At 38.8% G+C, this 18821-nt stretch overlaps 1 protein-coding gene across 2 annotated transcripts in view; it reads right to left on the minus strand.

The window, feature by feature from the left end:
* The window catches only part of GALNT7 (polypeptide N-acetylgalactosaminyltransferase 7), a 48588-nt gene that overhangs the window by 12031 nt on the left and 17736 nt on the right, over positions 1–18821 (minus strand). The window contains exons 2-6 of one of the 2 annotated variants that reach the window (XM_035111666.3): positions 11632–12092; positions 4637–4803; positions 2730–2860; positions 2405–2484; positions 399–581 (exon numbers count right to left, since the gene is read on the minus strand). In XM_035111666.3, coding sequence (XP_034967557.1) covers positions 399–581; positions 2405–2484; positions 2730–2860; positions 4637–4803; positions 11632–12092 — 1022 coding nt within the window. Of the gene's footprint in view, positions 1–62; positions 246–398; positions 582–2404; positions 2485–2729; positions 2861–4636; positions 4804–11631; positions 12093–18821 lie in introns of both variants that reach the window. The other variant, XM_035111665.3, reaches the window with a different exon arrangement.

Raw genomic sequence — 18821 nt, forward strand, 5'->3', positions numbered from 1 at the left:
ATATTTAATAGTTCAGTACATCCTTAGGAAAAGGAGAAATGTGTAAGTGGTTTAGTGATTACCGATACGGCTCAGTTTTTGTCTTTCTCATTTCCTTCTCACGTTTGGTCAAGGGCACCCTCTTCCAGAGCATACTCCAATCCCATGCTCCTCTAGCAAACCCATCTTCGTCACCACCCCCTTGGGGTACAATGTTATAAGTGTTGCCATCTATGACATCTATAAGCGGCACAGTGCATGTGGTTCTGCAGGATTATGGATGGTGGCGGTGAGGATGAAAGCAGGTACATGGCACATTTAAACGAATCACATGGTTCATGGAAAAGAAAGGGGAAAAATGAAAGGATTTAGATAAGCATGAGTTATAAAGATCAATAGAATGAAACAGCATTCTTTACCGATATGGCTCAGTTTTATATTTTCTTTTTGCCTTTTCCTTGTGGCTTAATGGAATACGCTTCCATAGCAAGCTCCAGTCCCAGGCCCCTCTGGCAAAGCCATCTTCATCCCCACCTTGCTGTGGTTCAATGGAATAGTCATTCCCATCTATGTAATCTATTAGAGGCACAGTGCATGTAGTTCTGAAACATTTATGGAAGGGGAAGAGAGAAGATTAAGCTGTCTAATCCAATAAATCACCTGCTATCTCTAACAATTTATTCCAATATAACTTCAATAAATATAGCATATACATACAGTGCTCCTTACAGAAGGAAAGCAGGGGAGTTGGGATTATGAATGAGCAGGATGAGGTCAAATTTATATAAGAATACTTTAACGCTGAAAGCAGAAACATTAACACACCAATCTACCTCTTCTTTTGCAGATTTCTGATAACAAAATATCAAGGTGAATGATGGAAGCTATGTGTTTCACTTTTTGCAAATATGAATGTATTTGTCTCTCTAAGCTTTGAGAGTAAGGAGGACTGTTGTCGTGTTTACAGAAGCCTTGTTTTTAAACCAGTGATTGCCAAACTTGGCCCTCCAGCTGTTTTGGGACTGCAATTCCCATCATCCCTGACCACTGGTCCTGTTAACTAGGGATGATGGAAGTTGTAGTCCTAAAACAGCTGGAGGGCCAAGTTTGGCCATCACTGTTTTAAACCCACTGGAAGGAGTTTTTGAAAGGTCAGGTATGATTTAAAACCAGGCAATAAACCAGGCATCCCCAAACTGCGGCCCTCCAGATGTTTTGGCCTACAACTCCCATGATCCCTAGCTAAGAGGACCAGTGGTCAGGGATGATGGGAAATGTAGTCCAAAACATCTAGAGGGCCAAAGTTTGGGGGTGCCTGCAATAAACCATTTGAATTTTGTAGGTGTTTCAATATTTCACAAATGAAGTTGTCTGCTTTTCTTGCTTGCAAGGTGGCAAAGCCAGAATCAGCTCTCCTACTGTAGGACCTGAACTACAGTTCTCTATTACTGAAAAAGGGGAAGGGAGGGAATAGAACCAAGTGTATGTTAGAACATCATATGCTAGAATTTACTTTTTAAATACTGTTCTGGTTTGTACTTTTGAGAGGAAATCCTCATATGTAGACATTTATCATAACAGCGTTTATTATTTTATACGTTGCTTTAAGTATCTTTGATTTGCTTATATGGTGACATTAACAACCCACAACACCTTAAAGCCATAAGGGAGGGGGGGACCCCAAAGTATACTGTTCCAGACTTTGTTCCTTTTCAATTTACTAAATTGACCAAACCCTCTAAAACTTTTCTGATTAAAAACTTTGCATAGTAAGTGTAATCTGCTGTGCATTTAGTGTTTTCAAACCTTGGCAGATGTTTACATTGGTTTTACTGCTTATAAAACAAATCAAGTTTCTTAATGCAGCTCTTTTTCTCACTAGAACAGCACTGCAGGCAAGTTTTTATCATGCCTATTCAGGCAGCCTGGAGAATGAGTTAGAACGACACGGCCCAACTTTTCATACCAAGTGGGCCACAAGAGTACTTTGATATGGAACCTGTAGGCTGCGCACAACTTGTTGTGAAAGGGGGAAAGCGATGCCAAAATTTGACCCCTCTAGCCCTTGTACTGCCTCTCCAAAGCCAGCTAAGCAAAGCTTTGGGAAGGAAGCGCAAAGCTCTGGCAGGATCTTAGAGCCTTCCCACCTCCTTCCCAAAGCTGAGAAAGTACTAACTAGGCTAGCATATCAATTACCTGGCTTTGGGAAGGCAGCATGTGGGCTGGGGGGAGCATCAAATGTGGCTGAGGGTCACCAAAAAAGGCCTTAAGGGCCATGTACGACCCCCAGACTGCATGTTGGACCACCCTGAGCTAAAAAGTTACTCACCCAGAAAGAGCTGCTACTTGCCCTGGGTGAATTACTAACTGTTAAGGCTATTGTTAAAGGCTTTTTCAGGTATAGAAATAAGCAGATTATTATTACCTGTCTTTAGCTATAGGAGCAATTAGTGCTGCATACCAGTTTACTGCCACCTCACAGTGGGCATCAAGGTAAATTAAAACCTTCAAAACAAAGAGGAAAGGAGATTTCAACTCATTTGAGATTTCCTTACACAAAACACACATTGATTTAATTGAGCTTTTTGCATTGTACGTTGACATCAGTTTATAGCTATCTTTTAAAAGACTACATATGCCATTTTGCAATTAAGAACTATACTTGAAATAATCAAGTGGTTTAAGATCTGTTAAAAGCAAAATTCAGACTGTAGGGAAAGAAGGGTTTTATTTAGCAAATGGTTTTCTACCTGTCCAAGTTTAGCCTTCTGGGCTCCAATGCTTCTAGCTTGAATTAAACCTTCTCTCCTTTCATTTCGAAAAATCTTTACAAGGCCATTCCACTGCTTAATATAATCCTCTAGTCTTTCTTTTAAGTGTGCTATCAAATAATAAAAAAGAAGTTTCCATATTTGTTATAAAATATTTAGCTTAGAGCTTACAACACAAACTAAATCTATATTAAAAACAAACTAAATATAATTGACTTAATATCTAAATACTCAGAAGTTAAGGATGTTACATAAATCACTGCCTGGCATATTTGTTGATAACAACTGTAACCTCATTTAAAAACTACTACCAACAATACTTGGATTTTTAAAATACATGCAGGGGAGTAGAAAAGATGTGTGCCCTTCTAATGTTGGAAAGGTCAGACCTAAGAAAGTGATGTCTGAACTCTGGAAAAGTTCAGAACTCATACTATAGACTCTTTCGACAACAGAAAGGCACAAACCTCCAGTAATTTTTCTACTCACTTCCCCCCATAGTTTTATAACATGAGTAAGGAAATGTAACAATGGAAGTTGTCCTGGTGTCGTAAGTGTTCCATTTTCCCCTGTGTATTCCTTATTGCTTTACACTAGGTCTTTACTAACTGTGGGAGAGTGACACATTCACAGCTCTTCTCTGACATGCCAAAAATGAATATAATCAAGTCTTTAAACTCACATAATAAAATGTCAACATTTATAGGCAACAAAATCCAGGTGGTGATGCTGGAGATGTAGCATTCACTCTCCACAATAAATATTAGTTATGTCTGAATTTGAAGACAGATGTGGATGCAAAAAAAAAGATTATGAAATACCTTCAAGAAAACACTCATGACTTTTATTAACATTTAAGGCTACCACAGTCAATTGTGGCAGGAAAACACTGCTGTGGATTATAGCATTTTCTCAGCATTATGTTATTTTAGGACTATGCAAAACACACACACACACACACACACACACACACACACACACACGTTTAAGATGCTCATCTGCAACTCTATTACATTCTGCCATAGGTGCTGGAAAGGAAAATAAGGGACAGTAGAATTCTCTCTCTATACATCAGAAATAAAGGAGAAGATAGCACAGTATAGAAGGAATATTGGTTCACATATGCATTACATATTACCCTGATTATCTGCTCCTTCATTTGTATCTACATTAACTTTATCTGTTAGAAATCCAACCCCCTACCCATATTTCAGCTTAAGCACTTCATCGTCTTGAACTTCCCATAACTGTGTGGAACAATTTGCGTGTGCAGGGGGACAGATTTCACACTATATCTAAAAGTCTCTGCTACTGTAATAAGCATTTAATGCGATGAAAATCCAAGGCTGACAGATGAAGTACCTACAGAGGCATAGGTGAAGCTTCCTACACTATCCATTTTGACAAACCCTTCAGACAAAAAAATCCATCTGTTGGAAAGGAGTGTTGATTCCTGTTCAAAATTGGGCAAATATAGAAAGTTCAAGGGAACCCTTGCTTTATCTCTGAACTGATGTAGCCTTGAATGAAAATTTGAGTCATGATTACTCTTAGAGAGGGACTGAATTTTCCTGCAAAGTCTCCATTTAAAGAAACAGAAAGACAGATATTTGCTGAATGTGATAGCACTTACGCTTCTTCATTCAATAGGCTAGAACAAGCTACATTAATGCACTAAAACTTTTTTAAAAAAACTGATCTATAATGAAAACCATGCTACCGACTCTATCCACAGATCAATATTCTTAAATTTGCAGGCTGGTTTCTTATTAAGAGCAGAAACCACTGAATTATCAGCACAGTATCTCTTTATGTTGGTTCAACTTCCCTGTATAATGACAGATTCAGCTCTTACTGGGTTTAATATTGATATTAAATGCATTTACCTTTATTGCTAAAGTCATCAATTAATACAATTTCAGCCAGGTATTTCCTTGGAGTTCTTTTAATCACACTGTGAACTGTCCTCATGAGTGTGGACCACCCTTCATTATGGAAGACAATGATAACGCTGGAGGTGAGCAGGTTTTCATCATAATGCCAGTACTTGCACCTGCAATAGATAATTGTGTTATATTTTAACATTTTTGAAATATCTACAATCAGAACATGGTTGTTATCAGAAGCACTATCAGTGAAAAAACAGAATTAACTAGAGCACTAGTTATGGCTGTAATAAAAAAGACCATTTGGAGAAAATTCTTTTATAATACCTCTTTTGTACCACCTAGTTAATTAAAGTGTCCCCCACCCCAAAAGAGGACTTAAAATATACACAGTACTCGGGATAGAGTGTGATTATGAAGCCAGTTAAGAAGCTAAGCTTGCAGTAATGACTGGAAATTAATTATTGCTGCTTCTTACTTTTTAAAGGATCTTGAAGCAGTTTTCAGAATGAAAACCATGTTTAAGACATTCTTTTGTTCCATGAAAAAACAAAACCAAGGACAAACATGAAAGTTGTATGTACTGTAATTTAAACATTTTGATGTTACATTGTACCTTCTAGGGGGAAAAACAAATCGCAATGTTTTCACATCATATAGCTAGAAATCTCTGCAGCCTTCTCCTTCATGTAGTTTTTCAGAAGGAAAGGTTATCACGTGGTTGTTATAATCACAACAGAGTAAGAAAATTTTAATTTGTCAGAGTGTTCACTCTTCTGAATTGTCGTAAGCTTCCCCTCTGTTGCAACACTCTCTCAATAACCTGCAATTACATTATGATACCCATTCTGCTCCTAACTGCTTTCTGCGTTTGCCTGTAGAATTGGGGCCAATTTGCATGACTCTTTCAGCCCATGGCAGATACGATTTTCTGCCAACTTGCAGTACCAGGTGCTTCTGTCGCATCAACTAGTCTTAGCTTTCTGTACCCCACCCACTAAGAAAAGTTTTGGTGCCATACCAAAATTATGGCTAAATTTCCCGTTTTATTGCTTTTCAGTACATTATCATTCAGTACACTTGTCCTAAGAGACAGCTCAGTCGGTAGACCATGATACTCAAACTAGGGTTATGGGGTTGAGCCCCACATTATTGGGATTGCAGGGGGTTAAAGTAGATGATCCTTGTGGTCCCTCCTAACTCAATGATTCAAGCTTTAAGCTTCAAGATCCCATCACTTGCAAGCTGTGCACACACAAAAACATTACAGCAGAACCCATGTGTGGTTGGTTTGTGTGTTTAGGTGTGGTACACACACTTGAAATACAAACAAGGTTGTTGTAAACCCTCTGGGATGCTAAAGATATATACATGGCTTTCTCCCCTGAGGTACCTACAATAAAAGTATTACCCAAAAAGGAGTCTGAATCTCATGCAATAAATTAGTAACAACTGTGCATTTATCTGATGAATCTCCATAAATCTAATGCATCCCTTTTGGGGCAAGGATAAATAAGGAAGAGAAGTGCATTAAGGCACAAACAAGTGTTTCATTAGCAAAGAAAAAAATCAGCTGAAACACACAGTTAGACCAGCCCTTTTTCTTTTCAGGGAGGAAAGGTTGAATTCCCCTTGCTTACACATAATGCGGGAAGTATATCAACATACAAGAGGCATGTGGTCAGGTCAGAGAGTGAGAGCACATTCCGCAATAACCTCTAGTATCAGATTCTAAGATTTTTGGGCCTTTAAAGCCAAAGCTTTCGCATGGTAAAGAAAAATTAGTAACATACATTTTACACATTGAAAAATCAAAATCAGTATAGCAATTAAACAGGAACAACTAGCATCAATAAAAATATAAAGGAAGTAATAAAAACAGGATACAGAAATAAAATTGCCCACTAAAAAGCCTGGGAGAGTAAAATGTCTTCATTTGGTTCTGAACAGCGTCAGCACTGGAGAGTGCAGAGTATTCCATAACTCAAGTGGGACCAATAAATGGACATGTCTCTATTCACTACCTACAACAGTTCCGCATGGAGTCTGATGCAGATCTTAATCAATTGACTAGTTTATATGGAAGATGATTGACCCATCAGATATTCCAATTCCAGCCATACAGAGCTTCAGAGAGTTAAGTTAGAGCCTTGGATTGTGGCAGTCTCCCCCAAAGGAAGCCAGTGCTTCAACAGTAGCAAGATATTGGTACTGGATGCTTGGAAAATAAATTAATCTAGTGACCTAGTGTACTCTAGATATTTTGCACTACAACACCCTTTAATCCTAATCAGCAGACTCAAGATTCAATTCAATGTGCATTTTTTTTAAAAAAAAAATCACCACCACAACCCACTTTTATTAAGGGTGCCATCTATTATCTGTTTTAACAAAGCTCAACAACCCCCTTAAGAGCTTGCACTTCAAACTCAAATAAAGCTCAAGCTTTTCAGAATTTTCAGAAAACCCATAATTTCAATGCTCTATTAGTTCATCTTAAATAATAATAATGGGACCCAGGTGGCTCTGTGGGTTAAACCACTGAGCCTAGGGCTTGCTGATCAGAAGGTCAGCGGTTCGAATCCCTGTGACAGGGTGAGCTCCCGTTGCTCGGTCCCAGCTCCTGCCAACCTAGCAGTTCGAAAGCACGTCAAAATGCAAGTAGATAAATGGGAACCGCTACAGCGGGAAGGTAAACGGCGTTTCCGTGTGCTGCTCTGGTTTGCCAGAAGCGGCTTTGTCATGCTGGCCACATGACCTGGAAGCTGTACGCCGGCTCCCTCGGCCAATAATGCGAGATGAGCGCGCAACCCCAGAGTCGGTCACGACTGGACCTAATGGTCAGGGGTCCCTTTACCTTTACTAAATAATAATAATACAAGTCTTCTATGAGACATGATATTCAAGTCTGATTCTCCTTCAACAAGGAGTATAAATATACCTTTAACAGTAGTTATCCAACAGTAATTGCTATGACCTACTGTTGTTCCAAAATAGGTTCCCAAGCAGACAGATAACTACCAGATAAAACACCAAGTGCTATTGCAAAGAACAATAGTGACATCCAGTGGTTCGCTAACTAACACCAGCAAGCAAATATTAAACATCAACTATCAACTAAGCACTGTCCTATAAAGTTACACCAGCAACTTTTCCACTAAGGATATAGAAATAAGGTTAGCCATCATTCAATATACCTTATTCTAAATATGTTTAAGACTGCAAAATAAGATGCTGGAAGCTCAATTACGTTTCAGACTGAACAATTTCAGTATTAAAAATGATGATAAATTATGTTTTCCAGGGTTGCCACTCTTTTTCTTGCTCTTTAAAAATTCCACACTGGGCAGTGGGAACAAAGGTAGTGCACTTTATAGAGCACCTTGTCTGATACTGGGAACAATATTGAGCTACCAAGTGCAGAAAATCTCCACCCTTGTGAGCCCTTGTGTTACAGCACAATTTTAAGATGCTGATGCTATTCACTATTATTTACTGCCAGGTACTAAAGGACTCAGATAAGCTTTTCTGAAGATGGACCTCATTTTGTGTTTCGGATTGGGTTCAAGCTTCAGAAAAGATATTAAATGTTATTGGTCAGTAGTGAAAATTCTCAAAGCACTTCCAATGTATATTGTACAATGCTAATAATTAAGTTGTATGAAGAGGACAATGATTCTAATTGCACACAAGGAAGCCTTCATATATATAAGATACATTTTAAAACTGGGTTTTGCTTTAAAGCTAAATGCATCCTGCCACCTAGTGCTTCTACTTGATTTTTTTGTTCTTCTACTTGATATTGCAAAGCTGCCGATTTAGCAGCACTTTAGCTCTTATCTTTATAGCTGCCAGAGCAAAGACATTATCAGATATTCCTGTCTCCATACAGCATCTGTGTTGTTGTTGTTGCTGTTTTGCAACTCTGAGAAGATGAGAACATCTGCACACCAGATACCTCTTTCATTTTGTTATATAGGTCACGTTAAGATACCATAGTAAAGAAAGCTTCAATCACAGTCTCTCACCACACATATAATGGCACGAATCATAGCTGATCCTAGCCTAGCAACCCTTTAAAACTGCAGCTACCATTGGGTGGTATTCAACTAGTTTTATTCAGAGTAGAGGCATTGAAATTAACTTTATCATCATTTAAATGGTCCTAAAGCTTAGTTGAATAAGACCCAGAGCCTGGAACCCTTCGCCAACACAAAACAATGTACCCAACGAAACATTTTTGATATGTCAAAATTAAGTTTGTAAGTACTGTATAGGAACCTGTCTTGTGTGGATTCAGACAATTTGACTACCTAGCATTAGAAATGGGAAACATTTTTCAGCCTGACAACCGCTTTCCCTCATAAGCAACTACTGGGCACCATATGATGGGGGCGGAGGGGACGACGACAGTCAGAGGCAAAAGTGGGACAATGGATGTGACTACTTCTGTAGGCAATATCCAGCCACACAAAATTCAGAGGTTTCTACGTACCCAAAGCACATATCTCTTCATCTTCCCTAAAGGCAACCAAGAGACATCACAGTACAAGGACACATTCCAATGATGTAAGAGTACTTAAGAAGGGTGTAGATTAGGACTGAAGAGGGGGGCACGTGGCCTGGGGAGAGTCCTGAGGGCGAGAAAGAAAGATCTGGAGGGCTGCATTTGATTCCTGAGCCTGAGGTTCCCCCATGCCTGGTCTTTTCCAGTCCTAGATAGAGAGTCTTTTCCAGTCCTAGATAGAGATAACTGGGATCAAAACAGGAACTTTATTTGCAAAGTACAGTGGTGCCTCGCAAGACGGATTTAATTTGTTCTGCGAGTCAATTCGTTTTGCGAAAAATTCGTCTTGCGAATCGCGGTTTCCCTTAGGAATGCATCGAAATTTCTTTTTTTGCCCATAGGAACGCATTAATTAAATTTCAATGCATTCCTATGGGAAACCGCGATTAGCAAGATGAATTTTTCGCAAAACGAATTCGTCTTGCAAGTCACCATCAGATTGCAAGACGCATTCGTCCTGCAAAAAATTCGTCTTGCAGGGCATTCATCTTGTGAGGAGAACACCACATTTGCACATAATCCTGAAGTAGATCAAGTCACACATATCTGAGCATGCTCCTCTATATTGTACAGCATTTACTATTGTTTTAATATTTTGATGGGGCAGTGTCAATGCTATGTGTCTGAACACATGAAGGTGCCAGCTTCAATCCCGGCATCTCAAGGTTAGAAGTACTGTACCTTAGGTAGCAGAGCTACAACAGGTCTCTCTCTACCTGAGAGCTGTTCCTAATTATAGAGAGCTACACTAGGCTAGATGGAACCATGGGCTGGCTGGGTCAAGTCAGCTGTTTCTAACAGTTTTCTCAAAATGGACTTTGCAAGAAATGGAAGGGTTCTCAACTTCTTCTCGCATTAAAGTACCATTTTCCTCAGCATACCATGTTTCTCATGTTACCTGAGCTCCATAAAATGTTTGCTATGTTATTTCAAAGGGGGGAAAGCCCATATCCTTGGGAAATCAGCCAAATATTTCAGGAACAGCTGCCATGGTCTTGCTTGCTTATTTAATCATCAAATGTGCTTCAGGGTCTGCAGCATTGTTAGAATTAGAAGCAGTGGGACAGTTCTGATATGGAATAAATGATATTCATCACCTGTGCTTCACAGATATACAAAACACACTGCTGAAAAGGATTGTGCCTGCAAATAAAATTGACTGAGAATAGAGTACAAAGGTATTGTAAGATATTTCGGCAGAGGCAACAAAGGTTGCTTTAATCAACCCATCTAGATGTAAAGCCAAGATCAAGCCATCTACAGAAAAAAACCCCACCTTATTGCTACCACAATCTAATCACATTAATGCCAACATCATAAGCACCTTTTATGTAGTCAAAGAAACTGATGGTGAAAATGTACTGATCCTTCAATCTTATTACTTCCAAAAAGTTCTAAAGTAATGACAGAAGTAAGATATAGAGGGCACAGAATTCTCACAGACAATTATGCACAGAAAAAGTGATATGGAAATCACATCTCCTGAGGATAGGGTTTTCTCTCCTTGTCAACAAACCCCTGTGTCTCTTTGGATTTATGCATTTTAAGGGCAGAGAAGCAAAGAACTCCAATTCGAAGGCTCTTAAGTTATTGATGGTAAGAGAAAGTGGGGGAAACCTGATGATTTACATCAAACACTCGCACACAGAAAACACAAAATGAGAACTCTGTACAAAATCTTTGCACAACACAATTACGTTTTAGTAGTTACCACAGAAACATGAAGGGAAGAATGTTTTTCATAACTGTTAAAAGGAGCCATTGTACTGTTCTCCCCTGAATTCACTCAGAAAGAACACATTCTGTAACAGACAGTAAATGCAAAGAACAAAAACAAGCAGAAGTACAAGCTGGTGAGTTCTGTTCACAGATCACATAGTGGAAAGCCTGCCTTAGACAAACAGCTGAGTTGCAACAGCTAACACATTGGTTCAGACGAAGGCAATATGGTCATCTGAACCTGGCATCATGCCTTATTGGAGAGTTAAGGGTCATATATCAAAGACCCAGCAGATCAAAGGGGGTTGGAAAATTGCATAAGCCTTTTGAATATCAGGCTAAATCCCATCTACCCACCACAGAAAAATGTTTTCTTATCAAATGTGATCAAGGTTTAAGCAACTGTAATTTATTACTTATTATCTGAATGCCTGCTAGAACACTTCAGGGAACTGAGTTTACAACACTTAGGTATGACCAAGCTAGTTATGCTTTTTTAAAGTTCTGCTAATTTCAGTAGGAGTGTCACGCAGATGATTACATGTCAGCTAAAAAGAAAAAGGAAAGCTCATTTTTAAAAGAAGTGCTGAATTGTTTTCCTTTACTATCGCTAATATATATTCATATAAAATGATTGTCATAGTGTACAGATCGCATAACAAAAACACAATTAAAAGAGGGGGAAAGAAGAGGCAGATCAGGTACTTACTCTTTTTGACGCAAGTCATTAATGCTTCGATCTAGTGAGATCATATCACTTGCTACCATGTTAAACCCAAACTCCTTAATGCTGCTTTGAACAGATTCTTTATACTCTGGTCCTAAAACATATGGCTTGGCTTCCTCACCAGGACCACCGACAACTCCATGAGGCTCAGGTTCTTTGGGTTCAAAATTACCAAGAATTCCAGGTCGTAATACAGGATCACGGTAGATCAGTGTCTGTGGCTTAAATGTGAGATACTGTCGCTGCATGATGTTCTGCTGGTCATTATTGCCACCAAGAGGATTCCCTTCATTTTTGGCCTTATTCCTTCGCCGAATTGATTCCAAGTCTACTTCCACACCTTCGACGTGAGGCCAGGGTAACACAGGCTTGAATTTGTCATTTCCAGGAACCAGGACATGGTCTCCATTGTTTGGCAAAGGATTGCTGGCTTCCTTGTTATCCTACATAAGAGGGAGAGATAAAATTATAAAACAAAGAAACTGGAAGAGTTGCTGGCCCAACTTCAGCTTTCCATACCCCTTTAACTAACAATTCTGTAACTCTAATCTCTGTGGAATTTGTTCAAATCAATGTATTCTTCAAGCAACTCGATACATTTTAAAAAAATTATCTGTAAATGTAAGGTTAAAAACAAATGTCAATATTTGAAACCCACCTGTGCAGCTGCTAATACTGTTACATTTAAGTCTTGCTGGCTAGTACTTGAAAAAAAAAGGCTGTGTTCTGATTTATATATGGACATTTGTCAGTATTGGCAGAGCTGTATCTCCCTTTAGAGACAGTAACAATTTATCCTAAAGCTATGAGACTTTCCCCACTGTTAAGGTATGGAACTAATCCTCCTCCTCGCTCTTTGCTCACCATGTGGCCTTCCATCTAACCCAGGGGTAGGCAACCTAAGGCCCGGGGGGGGGGCTGGATGCGGCCCAATTGCCTTCTCAGTCCAGCCCGCAGGTGGTCCGGGAATCAAGTGTGTTTTTACATGAGCAGAATGTGTGCTTTTATTTAAAATGCATCTCTGGGTTATTTGTGGGGCATAGGAATTCGTTCTTTTTTTCCTTCAAAATATAGTCCGGCCCACCATATGGTCTGAGGGACGGTGGACTGAAAAAGGTTGCTGACCCCTGATCTAACCCTACCTTTGTCCATTATAAAATATGAAACCACTGTACTAAAAATACATTAAAAACAACATAATTAAATATTACACATCAAAAAGGGCACACTACAAAAGTTCCATAAATTCCATAAATAAACTGTTTGAAGATTATGATTTGCAACTTTTGTGATAAGTAAAGTCCACACACATCATCAACACACACAAATATAACAACATGTCTGTGAACAAGAGAGGCATCAGTAGGACGTCATATAGCACCAGCAGCAGATGAAAAATGTAAGGCTTATGAAGCCAAATATGATCTGGAGCCCTGAAAAGCTCTATTTCCTTAAAAGAAAAAGAAAGAAAAAATACATACATAAACAGATGCCTTAAAAAAAGATTTTTGGTTCTGAATCAAAGACAAAAATTCTTAAACTGGAAGTTATGAAAACCAACGTGTCTCAAACTTGAATGTCTAGCTAATGTTTTTGAACATTGGGGGGCAGCAACACATGATGCTGAGTTATCATACTTTCTCACAAGCCAGAACTACTACTGAAAATGAAAAATAACACGCAAGGCAGTGTCTGATGAACAGCTGAGAAGGAGAAACTCCAAGGGAGGTTTTCAAGGGAGGTTAACGCATTACTAAGAATGAAGATATCGCTACTGTTTACTAATCATTTCGGCCTTGTCACTTGAAAATAGAAAACTGCAATTGGTGAAGAGGTTCTTACCCACCCGATTAAAATGATCTACACTGCCAATGCAATCTCAGCAACTAAAATTCAAACAGTCAAGGGGGTTGCTACATCACCGAGGCAATATGGTGTTTTTATTTGCTGCTCCTTCCTTCCCAAAATCAAAAATAGCTAAGCTTGCTCCAAAATGAAGTCTTGTTCAAACTTTTAACAATTCCAAGCAGGCTATGAGCTGCAGAATCAGAGACTCACAAAGCAGCACTCTGGAAGACTGATTTTCACTTCCATTTCCAAAATGGCTGCCAGGGCTCAATGCAGTGAAAAACAACTCAGAGAAACCAGAAACTTCATTCGACACAGCAGCTTTAGTTGCTCTAATTAAAAAAGAACTGTCTGAGGACTGAGGTAAAGCACTAAAACCATTGAGAGAAGGTATTTTAAAACTCACTCAGTATGAGACATTTCCACCACACAATGGAAGTGAGCATGAAGAACAGAACTAAGATTAACAGAATCTGCACCTTTGAGTGGCTTCGGAGAGACCAACCTACATGAGGCTATTGTGCACTAGATAAAGGAAATACTTCCTGATGCCTGCCATATCGAGAGGATTCACAGCACACTCTGTCCAAAACCCCAAAATGGTGAGCCCCCAAGAGTCATTGTTGTTTGCTTTTAGCACCTTCATAATTAAAAATGACTTATTTCAAAAGTTCAGAACACAGTAAAAAAACTTAACAGAAAACTCCACCATCCTTCCCTTTTCCCTCCACCTTGCTGTTCTTAGCCATATCCCTTCAATCACAGAATAAATGTCACATCCAATCTTTTGATGCCCTTTGACACCTGTTTGGCTGGACAACCTCTATGGTAGGAATTGTGTGGATCAACATGTTAGTTACTTTAGATTAAAAGAACTGAATAAAGCTTTGCTGGATCAGACAAAGGGCCAGTCTAATCTAGCATCTTGTTTTCATAGTGGTCAAGCATATGCTTATGGTAAGCCGGCAAGCAACACCCGATAGCAATAGCACTCTCCCTACTTGTGATTCTCAGCAACTGGTGTTGAGAGGCATATTGCCTTGGATACAAGAGACTGAACACAGCCTATCATCGAAGAACATGCAAGAAAGATGCCATATTCCAACATGCTATGTTACGCAAGCTCACATACAATTGCACACTGATCAAGTTACCTCTTCCCAAACCAAACCTTTCACACTGCAGTAAAATACGGACTAGAATGTTGGCTCGTGGACATTCTTGATTTTTTTACCACCCTAAACTGAAAAGATAGCAATTGCCTTTTTTTCATTCACACAGCATATTGCAACCTGCATTTCAATCAGTGATGGATAATAAAGATACTGATACTATGTGGGCCAATTTGTACTTTCAGATTTCATTAACTGCATTACAAGCAGTGTGGTAACACAAACAAAGGTATCTAGCTTGTATCTGGGAATATTTATCTATTCAACAAAAGGAATTTGGAGGAAGTTAATGGTTTATTTTTGTTTTTATTGTGTATTTTGTGCTTTTTTATCTTGTATTTTTATGTTGTGAACTGCCCTGAGATCTACAGATGGAAGGCAGTATACCAGGCACAGGCAAACTCGGCCCTCCAGATGTTTTGGGACTACAACTCCCATCATCCCTAGCTAACAGGACCAGTAGTCAGGGATCACAGGAGTTGTAGTCCCATAACATCTGGAGGGCCAAGTTTGCCTATGCCTGCAGTATACTAACTAAGCAATCAATCAATCAATCAATCAATTAATTAATAACAATACTTTCCACAACTTGTCTTAAAGCTAAGAACATGTTACTGCTCCTTACATGGTTAGCTGCTGAACTTCATGACAACTCCAGAGGTTATGATATAGCTCTCAACTCATCAAAAACATAAAAATAAGAGACAACGAAGTATGGCAAGAATGCAGAACAATATGACCAGAATCAACAGATATATAAGAGAATCTACTCAGCACACACAACTGCAATAGTGGGAATTTCACTTATAGCATAAAACCTTCATAGCATTTAATGTACAGAGCAATCCTATCATGTCATGAGAGGCCACGTCAGGTGAATTGTCAATCTGGGGGAAGGGGGGCTGCATTTCCTTTTCTTAAAATATTAATGATAATAATAATTCCCCCTTGTTCCAATGGGAAGAAGGAAAATCCGGATGTCAGCTCCAGGGCTCTTCTTCAACACTGGAGGCATGCCAAGAGAACAGGAGGGCTTGGGATCCAGCCGACCCAAAGCATTCCCTGATCTGCTCCAACATTTTACTTCTTTGCTGGGGAGAATGAGTTCTGCATAATCCATATTCCTTGGGCCACCCTGCTATTTTATGCATTTTACCGTTTTTTTCTGAAGTTGTTTTGGAGTTTATTTTTTTAAAAGCAGGGTGTAAATTTTTAAATAAAGGAATGGCAAAGTTGAATTATCACAGACTTAAAATATGAATGCAAAACGACAAAATTAAAATTGGTGCAAGCAGCAATGTAGACAAGTCAGTATATTTTACCATCCTCCACACGGGCCAGCCAAATCTCCCAGTAAAGACTTGTGTGGAAATCATAGGCACAGCTGAATGGATCCTATGAATTAGAAACACAAAAACAATCTACACATTCCCTTGTGATCATAGGGAAAGCTTTTATACCTTTGATGTTCTTGTTAAGATTTTTAATTTATAAGAGTACAATTTCACTTTTATTTGATATGATACTGAGCTACAGTACAGTATTTAATACCTTGGGCTGGAATAATTTTACATTAACATTAGCACACTCATCAGGAAGAACAATGAATCATAAATCACTTGTTTATTTGACTGGTTTGATTCCCAGGCTTATGATGATTCCCTTGACTGTCCAAGTGAGAACTGAGTTCTTACAAAATTGTAAAAGAAAATCACTTCATGTAATGTATTTCATTCTTATCTCAACTGAGGGAAGTGCTTCACAGAAGCCTCTCTGTTACACTTCTGAAGTAGCAATACAGGGGGGGGGGAAATAGAATCATCATGAATCTTAATGGATGAGTATTAGTTTCTTCACAAGAGCTGTTGCTGTTTGATATACAGACAGCAACATGGTAGAGCATACAGGAAGTAATTAAAATATGCAGAGCCATTTTGAATAATCTAACACGTAAAGATGTAAAAGAAACATCTTTAGACATGCACATCAAAGCATTCATTCTGAAATAAAAGCTCTGAATATGGGAGGCACTGGCCAGCAAGCTATTTTACTGGGCAGAAGTAACTACCATGCGAGATTAGGAAAACAGATTTTGACCAAGTTGCCTCTGATACTGATTGTAATATCTGCATTGCCAGCAATTAAATGGGTATAAAGATCATTGTGCCAGTGTAGCTATATTACTAGTTATACTGGGTCACTCACATAAGTCAAGGAGGCTGTCACTGGAGGCTCAGTAGCTAGAAGTGCCTTTTACCAACTGCAACTGGTTTGACAGATATGGTCATTCTTTAACCGGGAAAGCCTCGCCACAGTAGTTCATGTGTGAAAGATTTATACGATCTGAGGTGAAACCAGAGTATCATGTGTTGGTTGCTGCAATGTGCTCTATGTGGGGCTTCCCTTGTGCTTGATTCGGAAGTACGATTGCGGACAGGAGTGAGGCTTTGTCAGAATATAACAGCATCTAAGAACAGCGCATACACTTTGGAACTCGCTGCCTGTTGAGATCTAGCAGGCACCTTCACCGTACTCTTTTCAGTGCCTTTAAAGCACTTTTCAGTGCTAAAAACATTCTTGCTTAGACAAGCCTACCCAGATGCTTAGAAAGTTGAGGTAATTTTAAACTGGTTTAGTGTTCATAGCATGGTTGAGAATTTTTCTTGGTTTTTTTAAATAATCAAGTGGTGTATAAATTTTATGAAGTAATTTTATGAGATTTAATATTTTGTATTAATATTTAATATTTTTAATATTTAATATTTTGTTGGAAGCCACCCAGAGTGGCTGGGAAAACCCAGCCAGATGGGCGGGGTATAAATAATAAATAATAATAATAAATAATAAATTATTATTATTATTATTATTATTATTATTATTATTATTATTACCTGGAACTGACTATTTGGTGCATTTCATGCTTTAGCTGTTTTTAAGATCTTTCTCCGCCTCAAAATGGCTTATACTGCATGGTGGGAAGAGACTTCTTTACTGTGTTAGATGTATTATTGCAAAACTGAAGGCAGGAATCAGAAAACCCCAGTTCTTCCACAAATAAGCCACTTTCATCATGCCGAGTTGGTAAAACTAGTAAAACACTCATTCATATTCAGGCTTTCCTAGTCAAGCTCTCCCTCCCCAATCAAATTGCTGTTCCTTTTTACATAAGCCTCAGAAATATATTTGCAGGTATTTTATTTAAATGTTGAGGCTTGCCTGTTCCCTGCTGTTTGCAGGCTATATTTCCCCCCCCAAGCTGAATCTTGGGAAACCTATTTGCTAGAAAGCAAACTAGGAACCCTCGGCAAAACACTTTAACAAGTAATCCAACAGAACATGCAAATTGATTTGTAGAGATTTTAAAAAAAAACTCAAACAGTGCAGTTTACTCAATAAGAGTTTCCTCTGTGCTCAATGAAGCTTGCTCCCTTGTAAGTGTATTCAGGACTGCAGCCTTAAGCTTTGTTCTTTTCCTGTCTTACTTCACGAGGTTTTGTAGAATCTAGCCTTGGGAGACTTAGTTGGTGCCAATAAGTCAAACATATCATTGCTTGCTACTATCTATTTGCCTGCAAGGAAGAGGCTTATTACTCAACTCTTCAGCACTTGCCTGTCAAAAAAAGAAGAAAAAAAGGCGTATGATTGTGTGTCTCATCTCTCCAAAAGACGGCCCTGGCATTATTTTTGCTCATTTTTCAGCCGCTCTCTTAAGGCAGCTGCTAGAATCTGCATCTTAAGCTTTCCTTTCGGCAGTACTATTGAAAACATTATGAGGAACATAGAGCACATATTTAATGAATGTGACATATAACAATCCATTTGTCATCCGAAAACTAAAGCAAGTTGTGTGAGATTTCAAAGTTGTACATGCTCAGAAGGCTTACCCTTCAACTAATTAATTCATGTGATTTTAGAGCAGAGTAGAATCCTGACACCTTAGACATAAAACTGCAAGCCACTAGTTTTGCACATCACAGGCAGCTGCCAAATCTAATGTGGCTGCCTAGACTTTAGTACCATAAAGGAAGAGATTGAGATAGCAATAGCAAGCCATATGAAATATGATGTAACAAAAGTGATCTACTTATCCTGCGTATTATTTACAGTACAGGCCACAGATAACCTTGAATAGAAAAGGGTGAGAGAAAGAGC

The sequence above is a fragment of the Zootoca vivipara genome, chromosome Z1 (assembly GCF_965207765.1).
Source record: "Zootoca vivipara chromosome Z1, rZooViv2.hap1.1, whole genome shotgun sequence".
Lineage (NCBI taxonomy): Eukaryota > Metazoa > Chordata > Lepidosauria > Squamata > Lacertidae > Zootoca > Zootoca vivipara.